Below are 23,327 nucleotides of genomic sequence, written 5' to 3'. Positions count from 1 at the left end.
GATCTAATCCTTTTGGGTGAGTTCTTGTTGAGTACCTTGTCATCAAGGTCGTGCCCATCTTTTTGGGATGTTTGTGTCTGTTTTGACGTTTCTGTGTGTTTTGTTATGGGTCTCGGTAATGTTTCTAAGAAGGAGTTACATGGTATTTTGGGTAATCCGTGAGGCTTGTATCAGATATGGCACGGTGGTGAATATCATAAGAGCTCACCTTTCACGACATAAAATTGTTCATCTTTTAGGGTCATTTGTTGATCCAATATCGGTTGATGTAACTGATAATTCTGAACATTGGGCTACAGATGCTGCTGCTTATGTGAAGGTCAATTGCGATGCTACTATGTTCACAACTCATATAGGTTGGATTGTTCGAGATTTGATTGTAATACTTTTTAGTATAAATAATTTAAATATTCTATCTGTTAAACGATCTGAAAACAAAGCGGCTATATGTTTAGCTCGTTTTTTGTTTCTTAATCAGGTTGTAATTGACAGTTCGAGGGTTTGTCTCGGCTGGGTTTCAGTTATCTATTAAAATTTTTTGCTTTTCGTCAAAAAAAAAGTGCTTAATGTTTATAAGTGAGAAATTATTTATAAGAAAAATAATTTTATTTTATGCGTGTGGGTACTTTTTTTTGATATTGGGAATTATCGTGTATAAAAATTATTAATATAAAAATAAAATATTATAAATTATATTTTAAAGTGATCCTTTACATTTTTGTAAAATCAAATTTCAAAAATAAAATTAAATCACTAAAAAATTAAAATTTTCAATTTCTCGAATTCTAACTTATAAATAAAAAATTGTCATATAAATGATACGGATAAACATGAACGACATGAAAGCTGGCTTAAAAGTCCACCCAATCACTAGTTTAGACTCTTCGTATCATAAAAAGTTACTTATTATTTTTATAGTAATTTTGAAATATAAAAACGATTTTTCTATGATTTTCCCATGGGCACACAATAAGCACCAACTCCTGAGTTTGGTGCATTTTTATTGGTCATCTGCATATACATCAAGTCCACCAATCAAAATCCACCAAATTTATCAAATTTAGTGCTTAATGTGTGCCCACCAGAAAAACCCATATAAAAATTAAGGACATCGTGTTTAAAAGAATGGCATGGACCGCGTGGTTACTTCCCACGAGAAGCAGTGTATTCAAAACCGAAACCGCCACACAGTTTCCTCCTCCCCAAACCAAAAGAACCCAACTGCTACTCATTTGCGAAGATGGAAGAATCGGACAAGAAGAAAATATTCAGCGTGCGCATCGTCTCAATCGACTACTACATGTCTCCTCCCATCACCGATATGGATATCTCTTACAGCTCTTTCCAAGGTCTCTGCTTACTGTCACTTCTTATCTCTATTTTTACCTATTCGAATCGAATCGAGTTTAATTATATTGAATTGAAATGGCTGTGAGTTGAATTATAGGTGGGAGAGTAAAGGAAGTGCCTGTTATAAGAATATATGGCTCCACTCCTGCTGCTCAGAAAACATGTCTGCATATTCACCAGGTCAAGTGCCTATACTTCGCAATTTCAATTCCACACCAGTATCATGATTTCGTTACATTTCTCGGTGATTTCGGTCGAAATTTGGTCAATTTGTGAATAAATAGTCGAACATGAGGCAGTAACTTTTACTACATTTTTCGGTAATTTTAGTCAAAATTTGGTCAATATAACAACAAAAGTCAAACACAGACAAATACTCCCTCTGTTTTGAAATATAGGTTGCTTTGAAATATAGGTTGCTTGATTTTTCGGCACACATTTTCTAAGTCGTTTGACCACTTAGTTAAAATTGTAATTTTTTAAATTTTTTATTTTTGAATTATAATATTAATCATATATATTATTCAGAAAAAAGAAAATTTTAAAAATAATAATTTTAACTATACATTCAAAGCACTTAGAAGTGTGTGACAAAAAGTCAAACGACCTTTATTTCAAAACGGAGGGAGGAAATTGGGATGGATGGAGGGAGTATTTTTCTACTGTGATTCCGTTACATTTTTTCGTATTTAGTAGTTATTAGTCTAACTTGAATAGTTTACTGCTGCTATTTTTTATATCTACTACTCTAATTCGAAAGCTGTCACGCACTAATAGAATCACTTGTTTATCGGTGCATGTTACATTTTATAATGTTTATGGGGAATGCAGTTGCGTTTTAGCGGGGTTCCATGTGTATTGCCTTCTGAATGGTTTCTGCTTTTGTATATTTCGCAGGCTTTACCTTATTTATATGTTCCATGTTCTGAATTGTCCCTTCGACCAGAGCTTGAAGGTGGTCTTTTTGCTTTAAATTAGTTTCTTATGGCTTTATTCTATTGTATATACATTTGTTTCCGATAAATTGTTCAGATTTTTACTTGAAATTAAAAGGCTCTTACAAAATTGTTTGTAGTAAATTATTCTTGATTGTTTGTAAAGCGTTATAGTTTTTAAAGTAAGATGATCGCAACTACTCATAGAAGTCATAGTCTAAATTTTAGATGTGAACTAGAATAATTATGTAGTTCCAATGATTTGTTGGAGTGGACAGTTTCTAAAGTAATGGACTTGTTCGAATGTTTGGTTAGAGGGATGATTCAGCTTGATTATTCACCTTATCCATATGTCTATATTCGGTTTGAATTTGTTAATTATGATTGAAAATGCAGAAAATTAGTTGAATACTCGAGTAGCATATTTTCTTGGGTGCCTGCAGACTTTAGGTAAGTGTTTGCTTTTGAGAGAATGTCTATGTATTCATGACTCTCATCTTTGTACAGATTAAAGAATGTGACACATACTCTTGTCAGTGTTTCGCGTAATGCACCCTGTTTTTTTCTGGGTGGATGATTTTCCACCATTATGTCTCGTCTCTCACAATCTATATTGTAACATTCTCTATTCAACAGTAACTGGAAGATCTTCCAGCTCCTTCCACATATCCTTGTCATTTGTTAACCTCAGTCACTTTCTGCACTATTGTCTTTTAACCATTTTTATATAAATTGTAGTATATATTCTTTGAAATTACCTTCATTTTTTTTAAACACTAATAAACACTGCCAATAAAAAAGTAAGTATTTCACAGAAGAATATAGGAAGGGCGAGATGGAGCGTTAATGTGAGATAATGTGGTCCTGTTCGTGGACTTGGGAGTGCCTTCGACAACTATGAACGCATGATAAACTAGAACAATAAAAAGCATTCTGAATAATTTCACAGGCAATTGATTCCATTAACGGGAATCAACTGATCTTAAACAAGTTTAAGCGGGGGGATTTTGGGTTAATAATCATATACTTCAGAATTCTCTCCTAAATCTCCGTCTCTCTCTCTTTCTATATGTAGTATTGTACTTGTTTTCTTCCTTTCCAAATCCTAAACGCTTCTGTCTCTTGTCCTCTACCAGGCAGATTCATGCTCATGGTTCAATCATGACTTTTAACTTCTTTTGATGTCACATATCACCAATCTGTAGGTGACAATTTCAACTGACATTTTTTTTATGAATATGCTTAGGTGAAGCTTGCATGCACTCTCTCTGCCTTGCTATTGAGAAGGCATTAAAGGTATCTAATGTTGGTTTAAGTGTATTGTGTTTTATTTGCTCTATATGAATCACGCCGGAGGATGTTTTTCCTATTTATATTGGCTAAACAAGAAACTTGTTTGATTAAATTGTCACAGCTAAAAGGGAACGCTGGTTCGAAACGTCAGCATGTGCATGGTTGCAGTGTTGTCCAAGCAAGGAGATTATATGGATATAAATCATCGGAGGAATTTTTTGTCAAGATTTTCCTGTATCCAATTCAGTACCATTTTAATTTTGTGCAATTAAGAATCAGGATAACCATAAATGTTTGTGTACAAGTTTAGGTATCGTCACTGCCTTGAGCAATGTACCTTTAACATGGTTAACAGTTTTGTTTCTAGTTATATATATGTTTGCTTGTTTCTGAATATGATTTTTAATGCTTGACGCTAGAAAACATTTACTTTTGCAATATTCTCCAAAGATGATTTATGCCTTGACAAAATCCAAGCTATTATCCACAGGATGTTTCTCGTGCTGCTAATCTGCTTGTGGTATTTATTCATGAACCTTGTATTCTAATATCGATGCTACTTTCCCTGTGAGATTAGTTTTGTGGTTGTGGATCTTAAAATTCCCCATTTTAAATTATATATCTTGATAATCTGGGACTACAATATGTCAGTTGTATATATATTGCTCCCTCCGTCCCGTTTATACTGGCCTAGTTTGAATTTATTGGTCAAACTGACCATATTTTGGATTCAGATTACAAATTATCCTTTTATATTTTATTTATCTGAAATTGGGTACATATAACGCAGTAAATATGGTTTCTTATGATACAATTTTTTATGAATTTCATATCATTCAGTACACTAGATATGCATTACAATATTTGGTCAATATAACCGAAATTGGTCAGTGTGACATTATTAGGGGTGTTGGTTGGTGGGGGGGGGGGGGGGGATTATAATGCTTAATTTCTAGAATCCAGAGGTTTAGCCTCTCACTTTCTTTTTCCGTGAAGTCAAACTGTATTCTTCTTGTTGGTGAGTATCTTAGAATTTCTCGTATCCTAGATTTTTCAAAATTTCATAGCTAGTTCAATCATGGCTGTCGCATCTGCAGCATGACTTATTCAGAAAGAAAAATCTGATAAAGATTGTGTGGAAGCAGAATTACTTGCTGTGCAGTGCAAATGCCTCCGGCAGGATAAGTTTTGCACGTGCTATATGTAATTTCAAAATACCGGCCGTAGTCATACTTGGTTCACTACTAGTACAACTGACGAGAAATTTTATTATCTGAAGGAACTCATTTTTTTAAGCATGTCTAATATAGCAAGATCTATACTACAGCTTTTATACTCATTATGCTTAACTTTTGTGTCTCTTTGATGCTTTAGAAGAAAGGTTAACACTTGTGTTATTTAGTTTGTAAGCATATTCGTTTACAATAAATGAATTTTTTGGCTTTTTGGGTGCACAACACTCTCTCTCTCTCTCTCTCTCTCTCTCCCCCCTCCCTCTCACTCATTCTGTGTGTGTGTGTGTGTGTGTGGCTAACCTTACTCTCGGTGTCTTCTCAGGGAGGTGCAATCCTCGATAAAGTTTTACAGCCTCACGAGTCACACATACCATTCCTTCTCCAGTTTCTGGTAATATTTTGTTAGTTGAACAATTGTGTAGTTATACTGCCTATTGTTAGTGTCACTACAATTATCATTAAGTATCATACTGTCACACGCCTCACTGTTTTGGTCTTTTATGTTTACCTGCTGGTCTTTTGTCAATTTCCTCCACTATTCACATATTACATGTTGACATAGTATTTTTAATTGTTTTCTAACCCTTGAATTTGCTACTATGCGGACCTAAAGCAAAGTAAACATTCTAGAATATGTACCTGATGTTGTTTTAGGATTATTTTGTTGATAATTGATCATGAAACTTGTTTTACAACATATAAAGCTTAAATGTTAATCTACTATTGCAAGGGGATATGATTAGTTAATAAGGTTACTTCTCCTTTCGCAATGCGTACATCATTTTTAGTTATGTTTTCTTGACAATTTTGAAGTTTTTTTAAAGTGCTTCCATTATCCTTTTTGTCATTGTGAACTATTTCTTAGAGATTGGCTATATGAACATAGGTGGAGTAGGTGCCTGGCACCTACACCCATAAAGACAATTCTTAGGCATTTAATCTAGACATGTATATATATGCTCTTATGCGTGCATACATACTAAAGAAAGCATACTCTCCATATAATTCCTAATCTTTTATACGTTCTGTTCCTTCTCTATGTGACTTCCATGTTACTATGATGTGTTAATCCTCAGTTCTTAATGTTTATAGATTGATCATAACCTGTATGGGATGGGTCATTTACATGTATCAAAGATGAAGTTCCGCACCCCTGTGCCAGATGGTTCTCAGAGTGAAGCTAAGGGGAACCGACACCACAGACAGAAGACGGACAGCAGTGACTGTTTTCCTGTTGATTCTCTGGTAATTTTGTTAATTCATTTTAGGTTGCTAATATATTTATTTTTCTATGCCATGTTAGGTGATCAACTCTGGAGGATACCTAATAGGGTCTTGTACTTTGATAATATTAAATACTATACCTTGTGGACTCAGCTCTTTGTTTGGTCATGTGGAACTCTTTGGTTAGGTTGAGTCGAGTGGAAATGCATGTTTCGGTTTACCCCTATGGACTTCCCTTACAATTCCAGATGGCTGGCTTTGGCAACAATCTAGTCAGTTAGATCCTTCAATAGGTCCAAATCCCTATATTATCTCACGTCAAAGTACATGCCAACTAGAAGGAGATGCTTCAGTTCATGGTACTTTTCTAAACTGTAATTTTATAAATCCTGCTTGCAAGATTTCAATGACTCACTGGGTAACTGATAATGATATTTTCTTCATAGAGATACTCAATCAACAAAATTTATCATATTCTTCACTCTCACAAACCGGGTCAGATGTTAAATTTGTTCAGTCTCTAATACCAATATGGGAGGTTTGTTCTTCCTACGTTTATGCTGTCTTTCTAATGGTTTAATTCTTTTACACCTGTTGTTAACTTTTTCTTGCATTAGGAATTCGAAAAAGCTGGAATGCATGGTGTAGCCTCACTGTCTATTCCAGGAAAACCACTCCCAGAAGATACTTTGAGGATTCTGTCAGATGGGGGTGAATTTGTGGACAAATATATGGAGTTGTTCAGCAACACAAGTACTCAAATAAAGGATCATATTACAATTTTTTCTGATGATGCCAATGTGGATGAGTCTAATCGTGTTATATGTGAGAGTAGCCCATACTCTAAGGCTAAAAACAGTGCGGGGCTTGATTTATGTGCTGAGAAATTATTAGCTGACAAAGTTTTGTCCACTGTCGGACCATCAAATGTGAAGGTAGTCACTTATCTATTTGTTGTACTGCCACTATACCATCTTGATTTGCTTTATGCTCAATTTGTTATATTATAATTGGACATCATTATGTTGCAGAGTGCAGATTATGAAGCTGAAGCTCTGCTTAAGTGGCTTGCATCTTCTCAAGCTGCAGAAGATATAAACTCCGATGATGAACTTGCTCGTGAGACCATTTTGAGTCCCTTATTACCCGCATCAACCATGGTCAAAATGTTAGAAAGAGCCAACATAGATTATGAAAGTCAATCCCAGCAAGAGTGTCAGGATATTCTTGACTGTGTTGAGGACTCGATAGACATTGTTGCTTCAAAAAGAAAGGAGTCTCGTCCCATTGATGATTGCCAACTACCATTGAAGGAAAATATTACGCGGGCTGAAGGCTCTAATGAGGAACGAATATTAATTTCATGTTCTGCTAAGTCATCTGAAATAGAGACGAACAGTGAATTTGAGAAGTCCTTGCAATCCTACACACCCGTTGATTTTGGTTCAGGATTTACCACTATTCAGAAAAGAAAAAGACCTCTGCAGAGGTCTGGATCTTTTTCCATGGATCAGAAGTTGGAAGGTGATATACATCCTGAAATTTCCAATGAGAATTGTTTTGGTGTGAACAATGAGATTAAAAGACGTAACGTAGCAACAGGGTGTGAGGAGAATGATCTTGAATGTTCAGAGGAAACTAGTGTGAATATTAAATCTTCGATGCGTGATTTGATGAGGAGAAAGCGATGCTACCAGGTTGGACTACCTGAATGCGATACCTCTCATGAAAGGGTTTCCATTCAAGAGGAATTGAAAAAAGATGCATCTCTTTGCATAGAGGACAATAGTGAAGACCTAAAGCATCGTGAGAGGAACTTTTCTCAGCAAACAGCAATAGTTGTGAGGAGGACTTGTGAAGCACAACCTAAATCAGGAGCAGCACCTGTTGAACCTGACAACTTCAGGTATGGAATATTGCCTTTACTTTCTCACAGTGATCACTCAGGTCCATTGACGATCACTGCTGATGGAAGTTGTTTTGGAGATATTAATGATCCGAAAGTCACTGCACCCACTGCCAGATCAGGAAACAGATATCTCGGTTCCATGGCAATACATGAACACACCAAAATTGCATCACAGTTGGTTGACTCTGAAAATCAAAATTCTGCAGCCGAACTGGGGTCGTTTGAGAACAAAACAGGCGAAGATTTAAAAGACGTTTCTAAAATTGTTACACCATTGAGTTTTAGTCGCTCAGATCCCTGTTGTAGAAAGTTGAATTTTGATGATGATATACTTTTGGAAACTGAGAAAGTGCTGCCAACTGCTGCTGTGTGTTCAAGTCAACCATGTACCCTTCAGCCACAAAATATTGTCTTTGACAATCACGGTCATTTTTCTGGTAGCCATAGCACCAACCCTTTGCAGAGAGAAATGGAAGTGTCGGCTGAAAATCCCAGTGGACTTGACTTAAGAATAACTCATATAAATACGCGATGTTCCAGCAGTGGGCAACACGGTAGGAATACTTTTTGAGTCTGATAATCTGAACATAACATTGACTGCTGGATCGATCTGTCTTTTTGTCATGTTCGACATTCTCCCATGTGCACGTTTCTTTATACATTTTTGCTTTTTTTGGCATGCAATCCAAGATGAAGTTTTAGACGGCTGACATTTGTTCTTTGTTCTTGATTAGAAAGAAACGAAGATCAAAACACTAGACGTATAGCAGAAGATTTTAATTATCACCAAAAAGGAGTCATGGGCATTCCTGCTCACTTTTACAATGATAATTCTTCTATATACATTTTGACCCCTGCAATTTCTCCTCCATCTGCAGATAGTGTTGACAGATGGCTGTCACAAGATGACACAGGTTTGCTAGAGTGATTAGATTAATAGCTATTTGATCTTCATTACTTCATTTATGGAAAGATTACATGTCCTAAAGTTAGAATGTAAATCTAGCAGTAGTAGCCTGGAACCATAACTCGTAAATTTGTACTAGTGATCCCAAATAGAAATCGATTTTTCAAACTTGTTAGATTTATCGCAAGTTCATTTGGCATTTTGACAGATTCACACAGTTCTCTAGCTGATGCTCGTAGAGACTTGGGTCCTCATGAAGATGCCATCATAGCTCATGTGAAACAGCCAATTGAAGAAAGCCATACCGCTGGACTGCGGCCTTTGCATTCAGACTCTACAAAGATGCCAAACAATGATGTTACTACATTAATTATTGAACAAAACACCTGTTACGCAGAAGATACTTCTCAGATATCTGCACCTGATGGCAAATCAAAGTTAACTCCTACAAGTCAAATTGGATTTCAGGATCCTGCAAGTGCTGGTGGATCGCAGCAATTAACAATTTTTAGTATAGAGGTATTCATCTCGGAAACATTATGCAAGAATTTTAATATTATCGTGTATATATAATCAACAATCTTACTGCATTGTCTGTATTTAGGCTAGCATTACCTGACAGTTGACATTGGTAGTTAATCTTGATAGGTGATGATCTTATAGTTTTGGCAACGTGAAACACACAAACATAACTGGTTTCCTCATATAAAAACTTATAGTTGACAATAGGCCAGACAATGTAATAATCACATCGACAAAATAATGTCTTGTGAATGATAACATCATGTGGAGCTATAAATTAATTCAGCCAGGTGCAAGTGGTGGACTGTGTTAACTTAAAAGATCACATCAAACTATTAAAGACAAGGCAAGGATTATATAAATAAATTAGAAACTGAAACAGGTGGTGACTGTGTCGAACCTCTTTGTGAGCACTAGCTAAAATCCTATTAATAAAGAATCAGTTATGTTGTCTTGATGTCTAGAAATATATTTATCTACCATGGTTAATGTATATTAATATGATATGCACAGGCTTTTTATTTACTTTTTTTAACTAAATACTTGCATAAATATGTATGTTTAATAATTGAAATGTGTATGTAATTATCATTATTGATCGCCTGTGATCTCATTTAGTACTTGTATTATATTAATCCTTAACCTCTGTTGGTATTTTTTTTCTTCTAATTACGTAAATATTATATTATAGATTTAAATCACACGCTCAATCTTTTTTAGTATCTTCAAAGCCAATAATAAAATATAAATCATAAATTTTAGTATGAAGTTGATTGGATCTAAAACCTAAATTTTGGCGGTATGGTTAGAGTTGGTAATTATATGTAGTTACTGGGTTTCAGAACTTATACCTTGTTTGAATCTTCAGAGCTAATAATATAAATGTTCAGTTTTAATATGTTGTTGAAGGGGTTCGGACTGTAGACCATTGGTAGTAGTTTAGATACTGGTTGTAGTTTAGATATTAAAATTTAGAATATTTTTTAGTATAAATATAACGGTTCTCATCTATATTCATTAAAAGATCTAACGATCATTATTCTTTTTCCTGTAACCTGTTAGCCATACAACCAGCAAACCTGTTAACCAACCATACCATACCAACAGCGAACCAAAGGTCCCTTGTTCACTTAAAAATGTATAGCATAGACATTTAAACAATTGTAGTCTTCAATATTTTAGTGGAGATGAATATTTGGAAATGGCGATTACTGGATAGTTTGAGGGATTTATTTTGTCTACTTATTCTGTGGAGATATGTTTATATCCCTTGTTCTTAAAATCTTTTCCTAATCTTGTCCTACAAGTTTGGCCTTGTATCTTCGTATCTTTCTATCTTTAGTTCTTTACACATGTATGACATACACATTAGGCCTGTTGTCCTGAGCTTTTATATTCGTATCAATGTATCTTTACATATGTATGATGATTAGTTGAGGACACCATTTCGATAAAAAAATATAAAGCCAATAATTTTGTTCCATTTGGACATATATATAATCATAATTTAAGTATTATGAACTGTAGTTCTTTCATAGATAAACACATACTATGCTAAAAAAAACTATGCGATATGCGTTTTCACAAAATGACATGAATGGATATTATATTTTTTCAATTTAGTCGTGACCATCAGGATACGCCCTTTTGAGTTCCTAGTTCTTGCAGAGATGTATTCTGTTCCTTTTACTTTCTTTCTATTCTGACCTCTGACTTCTTGCAATAACGATTGACAGGTTCAAGCACAATCCAAGGGGGATTCCCGACCCGATCCTCGACTAGATGCCATCAATTTTATAGTTCTTGTTATTTTTGAAGATGATGGTTCGTTAACCGAGACTCATGTTCTTTTACACAGTGATACTGCACCTGCTCCAAGGTATGGTCAGTTTAGCCATCTATATGTTTTCATATCTAATCGAGTCTTTTTATAGGTGTAGGCTGGTAGGAAGGTTGTTTTATTAATGCAAATAATTTTCCTGGAATCTTTGTGGTCTTGGTATCCACTTGAAATATGGGCGCTAACTATTTAAATGATTCCTTTTTCTTTTTTTTTGCCTTTTTAATTCTTAATAGGTGACCACTGTCCGTTCTATGGATATTTGTATCCAAGAGTACTATTTTAATTTACAAATCAAATATTCTAGTTTAGACATCCTGATCCTGTAATTCTAAACCCACTTGCTACATTAGTTCAAGATCGTCATATGTTCATGTCGTTATGATGATTTTTTATTTTATTCTTCCTATTTCAAATTCACGTGCGAATCTGAATAATTACCTGGCCTAGTTCCGTTTAATGGATATCTAAAGGAGAGATAGTTAAGGTTTAGTCGGGTCAGATTCTGAAGCAGCATAATTTCCCGGCAACTTATTTTCACATCCTAACTATAGTTGTTTGCTTTTAAGTGTTTTTTTTTAATTTAAATTTTCAGTCTGTAAAAATAGATCTAATTGTTCAAATTTTGGAATCTATGTCGATCCAGCAGGGCATGTCCGTAGATTAGGCTTCTCTACTAGCTTAGGGTTGATTCATCTAACTTATTCTCATTATCTTGATAAAAATATTATGTTTTTGTTACTATGAAAGAATAGCGGTGTCCTCAAGATTGTGTCTCAAGTACACTTCTTTGTCTATAGTACCCCCCCCCCCCCCCCCCCCCCAAATTGTTTATAGTATGTACAAACATCTGAATTATATAATTGAAGTGATCATTTTCTGTTGTTTGCTAAGAATGTATTATTTGCATTAATGAAAAGCACATGTCAATACGAGGAAAAACATGTCTGTCGCATTAATGAATAGTATGATACTTAGCTGTGTTGCAATCCTAACAATACAACACTTAAATAAGTCGAAAATGTAGCTTTACATTGTGTATAACTATATCAGCAATTCAGCATGTGTAGTGTTTGTATATATTACAGAAGTGTGAACCAAAGTATATATTCTTTTGTCCATACCATAAAGTTTAAATTAGCAGCTTAGTGGGCAGAAACCATTCACCATATGTTATGGACAGATATTTCTGTTTTTCTTTTTTAAAATCTTATTTGGTTGGCTTGAAGTGAACAATAATCTGATTATTAATTTAGTCCCCCTATCTTTAAAATTCAGATATAGTTTATTTAAAATATTAAAATATTGAACACGTGGATGGATGGATGTGAATATATTAGCTACCCTTTATATGAATTTATGATTCTCCACAGCGTTAACAGATACAGTCATCTGTGTTGGAATATATGTTATGAAGTATCTAAGTATATATTTATATAAATAGGTATGTATGTATATGAAATGAAATTACAATTTTGAAGTTTTTCAGGTTACCGCTATATGCCATTTTTTGTTAAGTTTTGTCCATAGCTTGAAATCTACCCTTTATGCTCCAGTTGTATTTTTATTCTTTTTTTCCTCGAGTACCTGTACCCTACAGGCCTTACCTAGAGTACCTGTACCCTAGGCCTTACTAAGTACACTTTTAGTGCACTCCTAAACATTTTAATTATTTAAAATATAATTTGGCCATTTTAGCATGGCAAATTCTTTATGGAATGAATATGCTTTAGAAGCTAATTGATCACAACCGAGGGGAGTCCAATGCCAACAATTTCAGATATATTATGAGTCAGGATACCTGGAGCAAGTATGGAAGTTGAATTGCTAAAAATAAGTGATTTGTCAATCCTGATGTAGTGATGTCTGTTAATGCTCGTTGTTTCAACTTTCAGAGAGTAGGCGTGCTTGAAATTAAAGGCTTACAAGAAATGAGAGTTTTTCAATTAATATTAAAATCATCCTGATAAGATCTATTGATATAATTTTAAGTTTAGATATTAAAAATTAAGGAAAACTTGATATCGGAATTTGAAAAGTAAGAAGATAATAATGCGTTCTTGACTGCACAAAAGTGAACTCTTCCACTTGGATTTTATTTGCAAGTGAAGTTATACTACATCAAAATATCCATCTGAAAAAACCATTATAAAGCCAAGTTTTTTATCTCCCTTGTATCTTTTGGTTATTTTATTTAATTTATCAAGTTTATTGGTTAAACTAGGTGTTAACATATTTGGAGTGTATATAACTAGATCTATATAGCCATTGTTTTTTCAATAATTGTTTTAGTTAGTTCTTACTCCTAATTAAGGAGGTTGAGTTTGATTGTGATGCATGTAGATCATGAGTGAAGAAAGAAGTAATATTATAATAATGACAAACTAAATGACTAATTTCTATAAATATCTCAAACATGTGTTATGTTTTATATAATCCAGAGGAAGAGCAGAGGTAAATATTATTTTTTGTTGTGTTTTTTACATGTGTTGAGAACTTGGAGATGTAGGATACTTCGGGTTCCAAAATGTTCAAAGTTTTTTTGAAGTTAATATTGCGTTCTAGTGTGCTGCTATGCGTTATTCTTGGGTACCTTCGTTGCGAATTAAATTACTATTTTGTCCTTTTGATTGTTGGCTTGTATCTGCAGGAATCTTGATGGGATATCTGGTTGCAAGATGTTGGTTTTCTCCGAAGAAAAGGAATTGTTTAATCATTTTATAAAGTTCATATGTTCTTATGATCCAGATATATTAATGGGATGGGATATTCAGGGTGGTTCTCTTGGATTTCTCGCCGAAAGGGCTGCTCAGATTGGTATTGGTTTACTTAATAAAATATCTCGCACAGTTTCCCAAACCAAGGAACTTGGTCAAGATTCAGATGTTCGTGTGAAAAGTGTAATAACTGACGCACTTCTAGAGTCGACTGTTGCTGATTCTGCAGTACTTGATGATGCCATAATTGAGGATGAGTGGGGTCGAACGCATGCAAGCGGTATCCATGTTAGTGGTAGAATTATCCTCAATTGTTGGCGGTTGGTCCGCAGTGAAGTTAAACTTAATATGTACACGGCTGAAGCTGTAGCTGAAGAAGTTTTGAGGCAAAAGCTCCCATTTATCCCTTGCAAAGAACTTACAAAATGGTTTTCAAGTGGTCCTGGACGAGCAAGATACCGATGTATAGAATATATCATAAATAAAGCAAAACTAAATATTGAGATAATGACTCGACTTGATATGGTAAGTCATTTAGGTGGTTTTTCAACTTGATGGTTTCTCCTTTGAGCTTTAACTAAAATTTTTTTCTTCTTCTCTTTTTTTTTTTGTGTGTCATTTTTGGAAATGCTTCCAACATTTAGAATCTCTTGCATAGAAGTCTTGCACCAAGTAGATTATCATTATAAGGTACAAATGATCATAAAAATCAAATCCGAACCACAGAAGTTAATGGTTCTAAAAGCATGTGAAATTGGAAATAGAAAATATTTGAGTGTTGAGTATGTCTTCTGTCAGAATGATGATAGATAAATATTATTACCTATAGGCTATAGCACGTTATCACTTTATTTTATGTAAGCAACCGTTTACTCTCTCTCTCTCTCTCTCTCTCTCTATATATATATATATATATATATATATATATATATATATTCAGATCATGTAAACCAGAGCCGATTTGGAAATATATTATATTTAATATTTTTATTGATTGCCATAGTAATTATCTTTATTTCTGGTTCTTTAGTTGGCTGTATTATTAGGAATCGTGTGTAGCCCCATCAGGTTGTAAGATTTCTGTCAGGATATGCTTATTTGGCTTCTCTATATAAATTTTTTTTCCGCTTATTTGACTTCACTACATGCATAAATATATTTTTTTATATCCTCGGTGAAGGATGAGTTGAAGTCTAGAACCTCTCTATGTGATTATGGGTGCAGAGTTTTGGTCATTAGTCTCCCAGCTGTGTTGCATCTCCAATTGTCTTTGCTTGTTTTTTTATATACACTGAAATCTGTGCTCCTTTATATCCACATAAATGTTTAAACACTTTAACTACTTGTAGTTGAGGTATGGTTGAAAGCTTATTTATCTTCTTTTGGGATAAATTTTAAAACAAATCTTATACTTTAAGACAGTAAGTTGTGTTTTACAATATGAGCTCACCGACATTCTCCCTTCTGATTTCTTGCCATTATATTTTGTAGAAGTAGTTCGGAGAAATATGGGTCGCTTATACATATATGCGTGCATATATGAACTCCTGTGCTTGTTTGGTTTTAGAAATTTATTTATTCTAGCAGACACAGAGTGGTGTGTCATATTCACACTTAACCTTTTTTGTTATGTAGAATAAAGTATGTCTGCTCTAAGAAATCCAACACTCAGCACAAAAGTTACTATTTATAGATTTTTGTTTTAACTTGTGTGTTCCTTGACTTATTTCCGCTTCCCAGATTAATCGCACATCAGAACTTGCTCGTGTGTTTGGCATTGACTTCTTTTCAGTTCTCTCTCGAGGGTCACAATATCGTGTTGAATCTATGCTTTTGAGATTGGCACATACACAGAATTATCTTGCAATTGCGCCTGGGAGTCAACAGGTTCCTGTTTCATGTCTCTTCTGTGAAGTAGCTAATATTGTATAAACTCACTTGCATTCTAATCATGTTACTGGCCTCTTTGTTTTCTTTAGGCAACTTAATCCTTTGTTACAAAGGTAACAAAGTATTAATATTTCTGCTCCTGTATAATTATTTGTTGTAAGTTTCTGGGGATGTGTACGCTGTGGAATTTGTTTTTTCCTAGTTGCATGAATTATTACATCATCTTTTTCTCACTGAAGAAAACTGAAATTATGAAAGTGGTTGTCTGCAATGCCAAGTGCCAACAGTTACCACCAACGACTTCCTTTTTCCAAGCTATTCTATTTTCTGCAACTTTACGTAGTCAGATATCTTTATTTTCAAATCTCTTTTCCTTCCCTAGACATCCCGGCCCCTCTTCGCCCTTTTTGTTTTTATTCTTCACTTATCTGTCTGGTAAGGACCTACCATAGGCTTATTGCATGTTCGTTCCGCAAAAGTTGGGTTGTAGTGTACTGCCATATAAACCTTTCTCTTTGTTTTTCTATCAAATCATCCAAACAAATATATTCCCAACAGTTACTCATATTGCTAGAAGTTTTATAAACTTATCACTTATTGGTCAAGGTCATGCACTTTAAGGATTGCAGCTTTGCAGGGCTCAGATTTTACTTTTGTATTTGCATCAAACTCTCTCTTTGTGCTCTTGTTTGTTTCCTTAAATTACAGCCTCACACATCAGTTTCTTAGCTCAAGTTGTAAAGACCGTGCTGTACAAGCAATATGAATTGACTTAACATCTAGTACTTTTCTTGATCTATACTGGCTGGTCCCGCAGTAGTTTCCATTAAAACCTTTGCTGTCCTTTCAAAATTCCCCTTCCTTTTCTAAATATTTCCATAGGAAAATTTCCCTTTTATAGTTTCAGAAGGACTCTCTGAGGGATGTGCGTATCAATCTAGAAAACTTTTAATCAGTTGTTGATATATATGGAGAGCCTAGGATCTAGGATTGTATAGATGTTCGTCATTGATTTCATTTTAGACAAATTAGAAATTGGTCTCTGCTCTCTAGGTCAGTATTATCTTTTTCCATTCATATAGAAGAGTCTATATATCTGGTTATGTTTCTTCTTATGATACTATCAAATATCTTGGTCTCTATTCTATTGGTTATCTTTATCTGTACTTTGCTATATTCTGCATTGCGTTGAGTAATAATTTTTTTTGCCTCTTCTTGTTGGTTTTCTATTGGTTACTAACATAATTTTTACGAAGTAGGTAGCTTCTCAACCTGCAATGGAATGCCTTCCTCTTGTGATGGAACCAGAATCAGGATTTTATGCAGACCCAGTTGTCGTGCTAGATTTTCAGTCACTCTATCCATCAATGATAATCGCATACAACCTCTGCTTCTGCACATGCCTCGGAAAAGTTACACCTGCAAAGTCAAACACCTTAGGCGTGAGTTCATATTCACCAGATCCAAATGTTTTGATGGATTTGAAAGATGAAATATTACTTACCCCAAATGGTGTTATGTACGTTCCTTCAAAGGTGATAATTGTTAGTTAAAAGTTGAAAATAATTTGGTAGTACAGTTTAAATTACACTTTTATTATATGATTGTGGTTACTTTATTGCTTGGTTTTGTGTTGATATCAGATCTTTCTGATATTAAGAAACACTTACAAAAACCAAACCTTTTGCTAGCAAGAATTGTTATGTTGTAAATTCTTTGCATGTAGTGATACTTTGAAGTCTGTTAGTTGCATATAATATGTCCAGTTCGCATAGCTATATATCTATATAAGTAACTTAAGTATAAGTTGGCATCTAAGGAGTAGGTTCTATCGATGGATAAAATCTACTTGAGGATGTGCAAGTTCATCAATTCCTTTTTAATTTGGATTATGTTTTTTCTTTTATGAAATTGTTTATACATCATTTTCAATTATATAGAACTATTATTTGAAGTGGTAATCTTGGGTAAACAACTAAATGAGAGTAAGCAAGCTTAATGATATAGTATGTTTGAACAAAGGCAAATTTACTCTGTTCATTGATATTATATTTTTTTGAATTTGGACATCATTCTACTTGTCAAACAAAATAAAGTCTGGACATTATTTTTCTCTTGCACATTAATGTATATTGCCATTACTATTTTGTCGTGTTTGGCTCGGTTAAATGAAGTTATGAAGGGCTGGAGTGAAAATTGTACTATTTTATAGGTATATATATGTTTATAGTTTTCACTTCTTCCTCCATTACATTTCTAGCAACTCAAACTAGAGCTCAAATGCATCAATATGAGAAGGAATGCTCCGTTCATTTATTCCATAATCTCTTTAACCAAACACAACTATACATTCTTGTGATACTGATATTGTTTCGTTTAAAGTCATACATCCCAGGTTCTGTATCCTTGTAAGTTGTAATATTTGCTAGATCTACTTTTGACATACCCTTTTTTTTCTGTCTCAGGGTATCAGTAGTGTTGTAAATTATTTTGATCTTTTGTTTGTCATTATTATTAAGTTATCATGCATTAATGCAGGTCCGTAAAGGTGTACTACCTCGTTTATTAGAAGAAATATTATCTACTAGAATCATGGTAAAACAGGCAATGAAAAAGCTGGCACCTTCAGAGAGGGTCCGTGAAAGGGTAAGTCCTTGCTTTAGTTTAAGAATGATGCTCTTATGGTCAATTGACAACATATACATGCAATAACTTAATAGTCTGGTTAATTCTTCTATTTGTCAAAAGAAATGTTTGGCAATTGAAATATACTGTTTCCCTACAGATCCTGACTCACGGGAATCTAGTTTAAGCATAGAGTGTGAAGTATGATAAATATTTTAGTTATAGAAGATATCTTTTGTGATCCTATAAGTGAGCTCTGCTATGCAGGATAATATGTTGATTGTTTTTACTACTGATCCTAAAGGCTCAAGTACTTGTGCGCCTGGCTCCTAAGTTTCAATGTAATTGTTTTTTTTAACTGATACGACGAAAGAATGGGCAAATATATGACAAACAATAACGTTCTGCAGGACTCGAAGATGAAACCAAGTTATACCTCGTGTGATATAATTTATTCAAAATTCATTGATACTGGTTATGAGCTTACATGGCTATACCAACTTGAAATTCTGTGGGTGTAGAACAGCCTTAAGTATTAATCCTTATCTAAGGAGAAATTACTAAACTAGTGCCTTGAAAAAATCTCAAAGCAAACCACACTTCTTTTATCCTTCAATACATATATCAGTAAAACCTTATTTGGGTGAAACAAGAGTTAAAGTGTCTTCCCATCTAATATACCCTTGTTGGTTGACGTAGCTTGTCTTTTTGTTTTTCACATGACTTCTGGCAACATGTGACAGTCTATGAGATTTATAGCTTTGCAGGCATGAGTAACTTTAATGATGGTAGGATCAGGTGCAAGAGAAGTGTTTTAACTTCTACAAGATAATAATCTTGTAATTGATAGTTGAGAGCTTCTCCTCTATGTCCATTATGTGATATTATTGAATTAATACACAAGTAAATGGATTAATAAACACATGGAAATGATAAGAGATGACAACAGTGATGGTATTATATTGATGATATCGTCAGCTATGTTGAATGAGCATGTGCAAACCTGTAGTTATTGAGAAAATCTGAGTAATTGAGTTGAATATGAATTTTTTGTTTTCTTCAGATTTTTAATGCCAGACAGCTCGCCCTGAAGCTAATAGCAAATGTAACATATGGCTATACAGCTGCTGGGTTTAGTGGTCGCATGCCATGTGCAGAGCTTGCTGATAGTATTGTTCAATGTGGCCGTAGAACTTTGGAAACTGCTATTTCATTTGTTAATGCTCATGAGAAATGGAAAGCTAAGGTTCTATATGGTGATACAGATAGGTATGTGAATAATTATCATTTTATTAGTTTCTGATTAATTTTTTACATCTGAGTATGGGTGTCAATTTCGGGTAATAGGTCGGGTTGTCTTACCCGGTCCAGTTTTTGGGTAAACCCGAACCCGACCCGAAACTCGAAATGGGTTGAAAATTTCAACCCGAACCCGACCTGTTCAGTACCCGATTAGCCCGAAAATGACCTGTTTTGACCCGAAATTTATTAAAAAGGTAATTATTTTGATTAAATAAATTATATTTATCATAAAATAGTAAAAAATACATAAATAATAATTTAATGAGATTATATGTGAATAAAAATATTTTTAATAATATATAAATATATCATTAATGTATATAATTTTGTAATATAAATATATATAATTAACATAATATATTATGTATATAAATATTTCGGGTCGGCTTCGGGTACACTGGGTCAACCCGAACCCGACCCGAGTTTTTCGGGTAAAAAGTTACCCGACCGGAAATATAAAATCCCCGACCCTAATTTGTACTTTTTCGAGTCGGGTTCGTGTTGGGTTTCGGGTCGTGTCAATTTTTGCCACCCCTACATCTGAGATTAGTTTCCCATAACAAATGTTCAGAGAGCGCAACCTATTACAATATTGTCCGGGTGTATACTAGAAACTGCACATGTTAGACAAGATGCATAGAGGAAATGAGGTCCCTTGGTCAGAATATCCAAGCATATATTTTTTCCATTAGAATCAACATCATCTATTTGTCCTTGAACTATCTGGAATATTAGTCTTAAACTTGATAAGATTACTTTACGTAGTAAAGCACCTTTCTGGCTTTTACAGTAATACACTTTATTTAGGTGAGAAGTAGACTTTGTGCCTTTATCCTTTGTTGACTATTGAACCCCCTTTCCTATGTGCTACATTTCAATATATATGCATGATATACACAAGTTATGCCATAATTACAGCCAAATTATATTACAAGAATCTGATAGTTACTGTCATTTAGTATCTCTAATAGTCAAGGATCTGTTGGTTATAGACTTACAGTCGATTAGTATTCTTAAAGCATAGCTAATTATGTGCTAAATAAGGTAATGGTATAATTTAGTAAAAACTTTCTCCTTCTAGTGCATATTACGAAGTATTTCTAGGCTAATAGTTATTCCATGCAGCATGTTTGTACTCCTTAGAGGACGTTCTGTGAAAGAAGCCCTTGAAATTGGGCAAGATATTGCATCAACAGTTACTGCAATGAATCCAAATCCAGTTACATTGAAATTGGAGAAGGTTTACCATCCTTGTTTTCTTCTTACAAAGAAGCGTTATGTGGGATACAGTTATGAGAGCCCTTACCAAGTCAAGCCAATATTTGATGCCAAAGGTATTGAGACCGTGCGCAGAGATACATGTGGCGCTGTTTCCAAGACAATGGAGCAGTCATTGAGACTTTTTTTCGAACATCAGAATCTTTTTAAGGTAAATCTTTCCGTTTTTATTTCTTTATATATTTAATGATAAGCGTGTGTAAGTGTTGGATTCATGAGCAAAGGTTTGGATCTTATTATATTAGGTCTGTGTGGCAATGTGGTAAAGAGTTTATAGCTGCAGAAGTATGGTTAAGTTGCTTTGTGCCACTGTGCCATGATTGTCTACTCTTAACCTTTTAGCCTAATATAGAAGCAAGAACTTACATTATAATGGCATAAAAAAGTTAAGAAACAGGTACTCTCAGCTGTACATAAGAGAGGACATAATATTATCGAGAAGCCTTTATTGTGAGAATACTCATTTCTTAGCTACAGCAATGTTTGCGAAGTAACCAAACCTACGCATACAGTCATAGACAATAGAAATGTTATTCCCAGTATTTCCTGTTCATGCACAGACAATTTTATTACAAGTATTCTCTGTTCATGTACACACGTGTGTTTGCTCATGTCTAATGTTTCATGTACTGGGTTAATTGGGAGTTGAAAGAGTTAGTAAATACTTGAGCTTTGAAAGCTATATATTCTGCAAAAGTTACATGTACTGACCTGTAATCAACTCTAGGTTGCTATTTTTGCATATATAGTTATTGATTGTTTATTTGTTCCTTCTGCTGAACACAGGTTAAGCACTACTTGCTTCGTCAGTGGAAACGGATTCTATCTGGAAGGGTCTCTCTTCAGGATTTTGTTTTTGCGAAGGAGGTACGGTTAGGCACATATAGTTCTCGTGCTTCCTCGCTTCCTCCGGCTGCAATTGTGGCCACTAAAGCTATGAAAAATGATCCAAGGGCAGAACCCCGTTATGCAGAGAGAATACCTTATGTTGTAGTGCATGGTGAACCCGGAGCTCGTTTAGTTGATATGGTAATAGACCCATTGGAACTCCTGGCAATTAATTCTCCTTTCAAATTGAATGGTTTGTATTACATCAAAAAGCAAATGATACCAGCTTTACAACGAGTATTTACACTAGTTGGAGCTGATTTGAATCTGTGGTTTCAAGAAATGCCTCGCCCAGAGCAAAAGGCTTTTGGTAAACACCAACTGAATGCATTGAATCCTAACCGAACTAGAATAGACTCTTACTATCTCTCAAAGCATTGTATCCTTTGTGGTGAGTTGGTCCAGGCATCAACTTATATATGTGGTAAATGTTCTAAAAATGAGGCTGCTGTTGCAACAGCCATGGTTGGAAGAACCTCAAAACTCGAAAGAGAGATTCAACACCTAGCTGACGTAAGTATTGGGTAAATTAAATTTAAAGTTTCTTTGTCTCCACCAAATTTCTGTCTTTTAAGTTTGATTATTGTTTACTAATGCTTTGAACTCACAACTCCTTTCATACATCCTAGCTGTTCTATTTAATATCTTTAACATTAGCACGATATGCTCATAGACTCTTAATTTGCTACCATGTGTCTGTCGGTTACCTGAATTGGTAATTATATTCTTTCGTTCTTATTTCTTGTTCTCTACCTAGTAATCATCTGGTTACTTTTTGATCGTGATACATCTGATGTAGATTTGCCGACATTGTGGAGGTGGAGATTGGATCATAGAAAGTGGTGTGAAATGTACATCGCTTGCATGCTCCGTCTTCTTTGAGAGGAGGAAAGTCCAGAAAGAGTTGCAATCTCTGTCTGTTATTGCCGCAGACGCAGACTTCTATCCCAGGTGCATTGTGGAGTGGTTCTAACTTCCAGCTCCAGCTGTTAAATATTCGTCCGATTAAATATCTAGTATATTGTAGACAGTCCTATGCAGTTCCTATAGATTTAATGAAGTTAGTAGTGGAAAATACTAATTGTAAATATTAGAATTTTGTATATAGTGTAAATAATTGTCGATTGTTGTCTTTTATTGTCTAGAAACTCCTTCCTCGTTCTCAAGTATATTCAATGGAAAAACATCTTAAGCACTGATTTTGTATATTGTTCTATTTTAAGCGGGTCGCGCTCAAGAGAGACCGGTCCTTAAAATAGAACCATTAAGATTATGTTGCAGAATCCTAAATTTTAAATAGATATTTAGCATCGAAATCTGAATACATGTTTTTTTTTTCATGTTTTTTCATTGTTTTGTGTTCAAAAATAATTTTAAAATATAATACATAGATATTGACATTTTTTGCATGT

At 34.4% G+C, this 23,327-nt stretch overlaps 1 protein-coding gene across 6 annotated transcripts; it reads left to right on the top strand.

Moving 5' to 3' along the window:
• The first annotated feature begins 1,131 nt into the window (after positions 1-1,131).
• Positions 1,132-23,114, top strand: LOC108227950 (DNA polymerase zeta catalytic subunit). Of its 6 annotated transcripts, XM_017403362.2 has the most exons (23): positions 1,132-1,349; positions 1,448-1,530; positions 2,248-2,305; positions 3,532-3,581; positions 3,700-3,812; positions 4,056-4,098; positions 5,136-5,204; positions 5,906-6,058; positions 6,225-6,396; positions 6,484-6,575; positions 6,655-6,972; positions 7,069-8,500; positions 8,681-8,860; positions 9,062-9,372; positions 11,112-11,254; positions 13,866-14,457; positions 15,673-15,819; positions 17,082-17,357; positions 18,361-18,468; positions 19,511-19,716; positions 20,875-21,178; positions 21,814-22,428; positions 22,715-23,114. In XM_017403362.2, exons 1-23 carry the CDS (start codon positions 1,241-1,243, stop codon positions 22,886-22,888), a joined length of 5,748 nt encoding a protein of 1,915 aa, XP_017258851.1. In that variant the 5' UTR covers positions 1,132-1,240; the 3' UTR covers positions 22,889-23,114. The 6 variants fall into 6 exon arrangements, with proteins under 6 accessions (XP_017258851.1, XP_017258857.1, XP_017258884.1 ...); XM_017403368.2 differs by lacking the exon at positions 8,681-8,860; XM_017403395.2 differs by lacking the exons at positions 1,132-1,349; positions 2,248-2,305 and adding an exon at positions 2,682-2,735 and having other exon boundaries at positions 1,513-1,530.
• The last annotated feature ends 213 nt before the right edge of the window (positions 23,115-23,327 follow it).

Source organism: Daucus carota, chromosome 1, assembly GCF_001625215.2.
Source record: "Daucus carota subsp. sativus chromosome 1, DH1 v3.0, whole genome shotgun sequence".
In the NCBI taxonomy this organism is placed as follows: domain Eukaryota; kingdom Viridiplantae; phylum Streptophyta; class Magnoliopsida; order Apiales; family Apiaceae; genus Daucus; species Daucus carota.
The sequence above is the reverse complement of the archived record's forward strand: the minus strand, read 5'-3'. Positions and strand labels throughout refer to the sequence as shown.

What these genes read in the sequence shown, in the direction of transcription:
- LOC108227950 (XM_017403362.2), top strand. Translation starts at nt 1,241, where the DNA reads ATGGAAGAATCGGACAAGAAGAAAATATTCAGCGTGCGCATCGTCTCA. An exon ending in CTCTAATACCAATATGGGAG is followed by an intron (nt 6,576 to 6,654) that starts GTTTGTTCTTCC and finishes TTCTTGCATTAG; the next exon opens with GAATTCGAAAAAGCTGGAAT. An exon ending in GATACTGCACCTGCTCCAAG is followed by an intron (nt 11,255 to 13,865) that starts GTATGGTCAGTT and finishes TTGTATCTGCAG; the next exon opens with GAATCTTGATGGGATATCTG.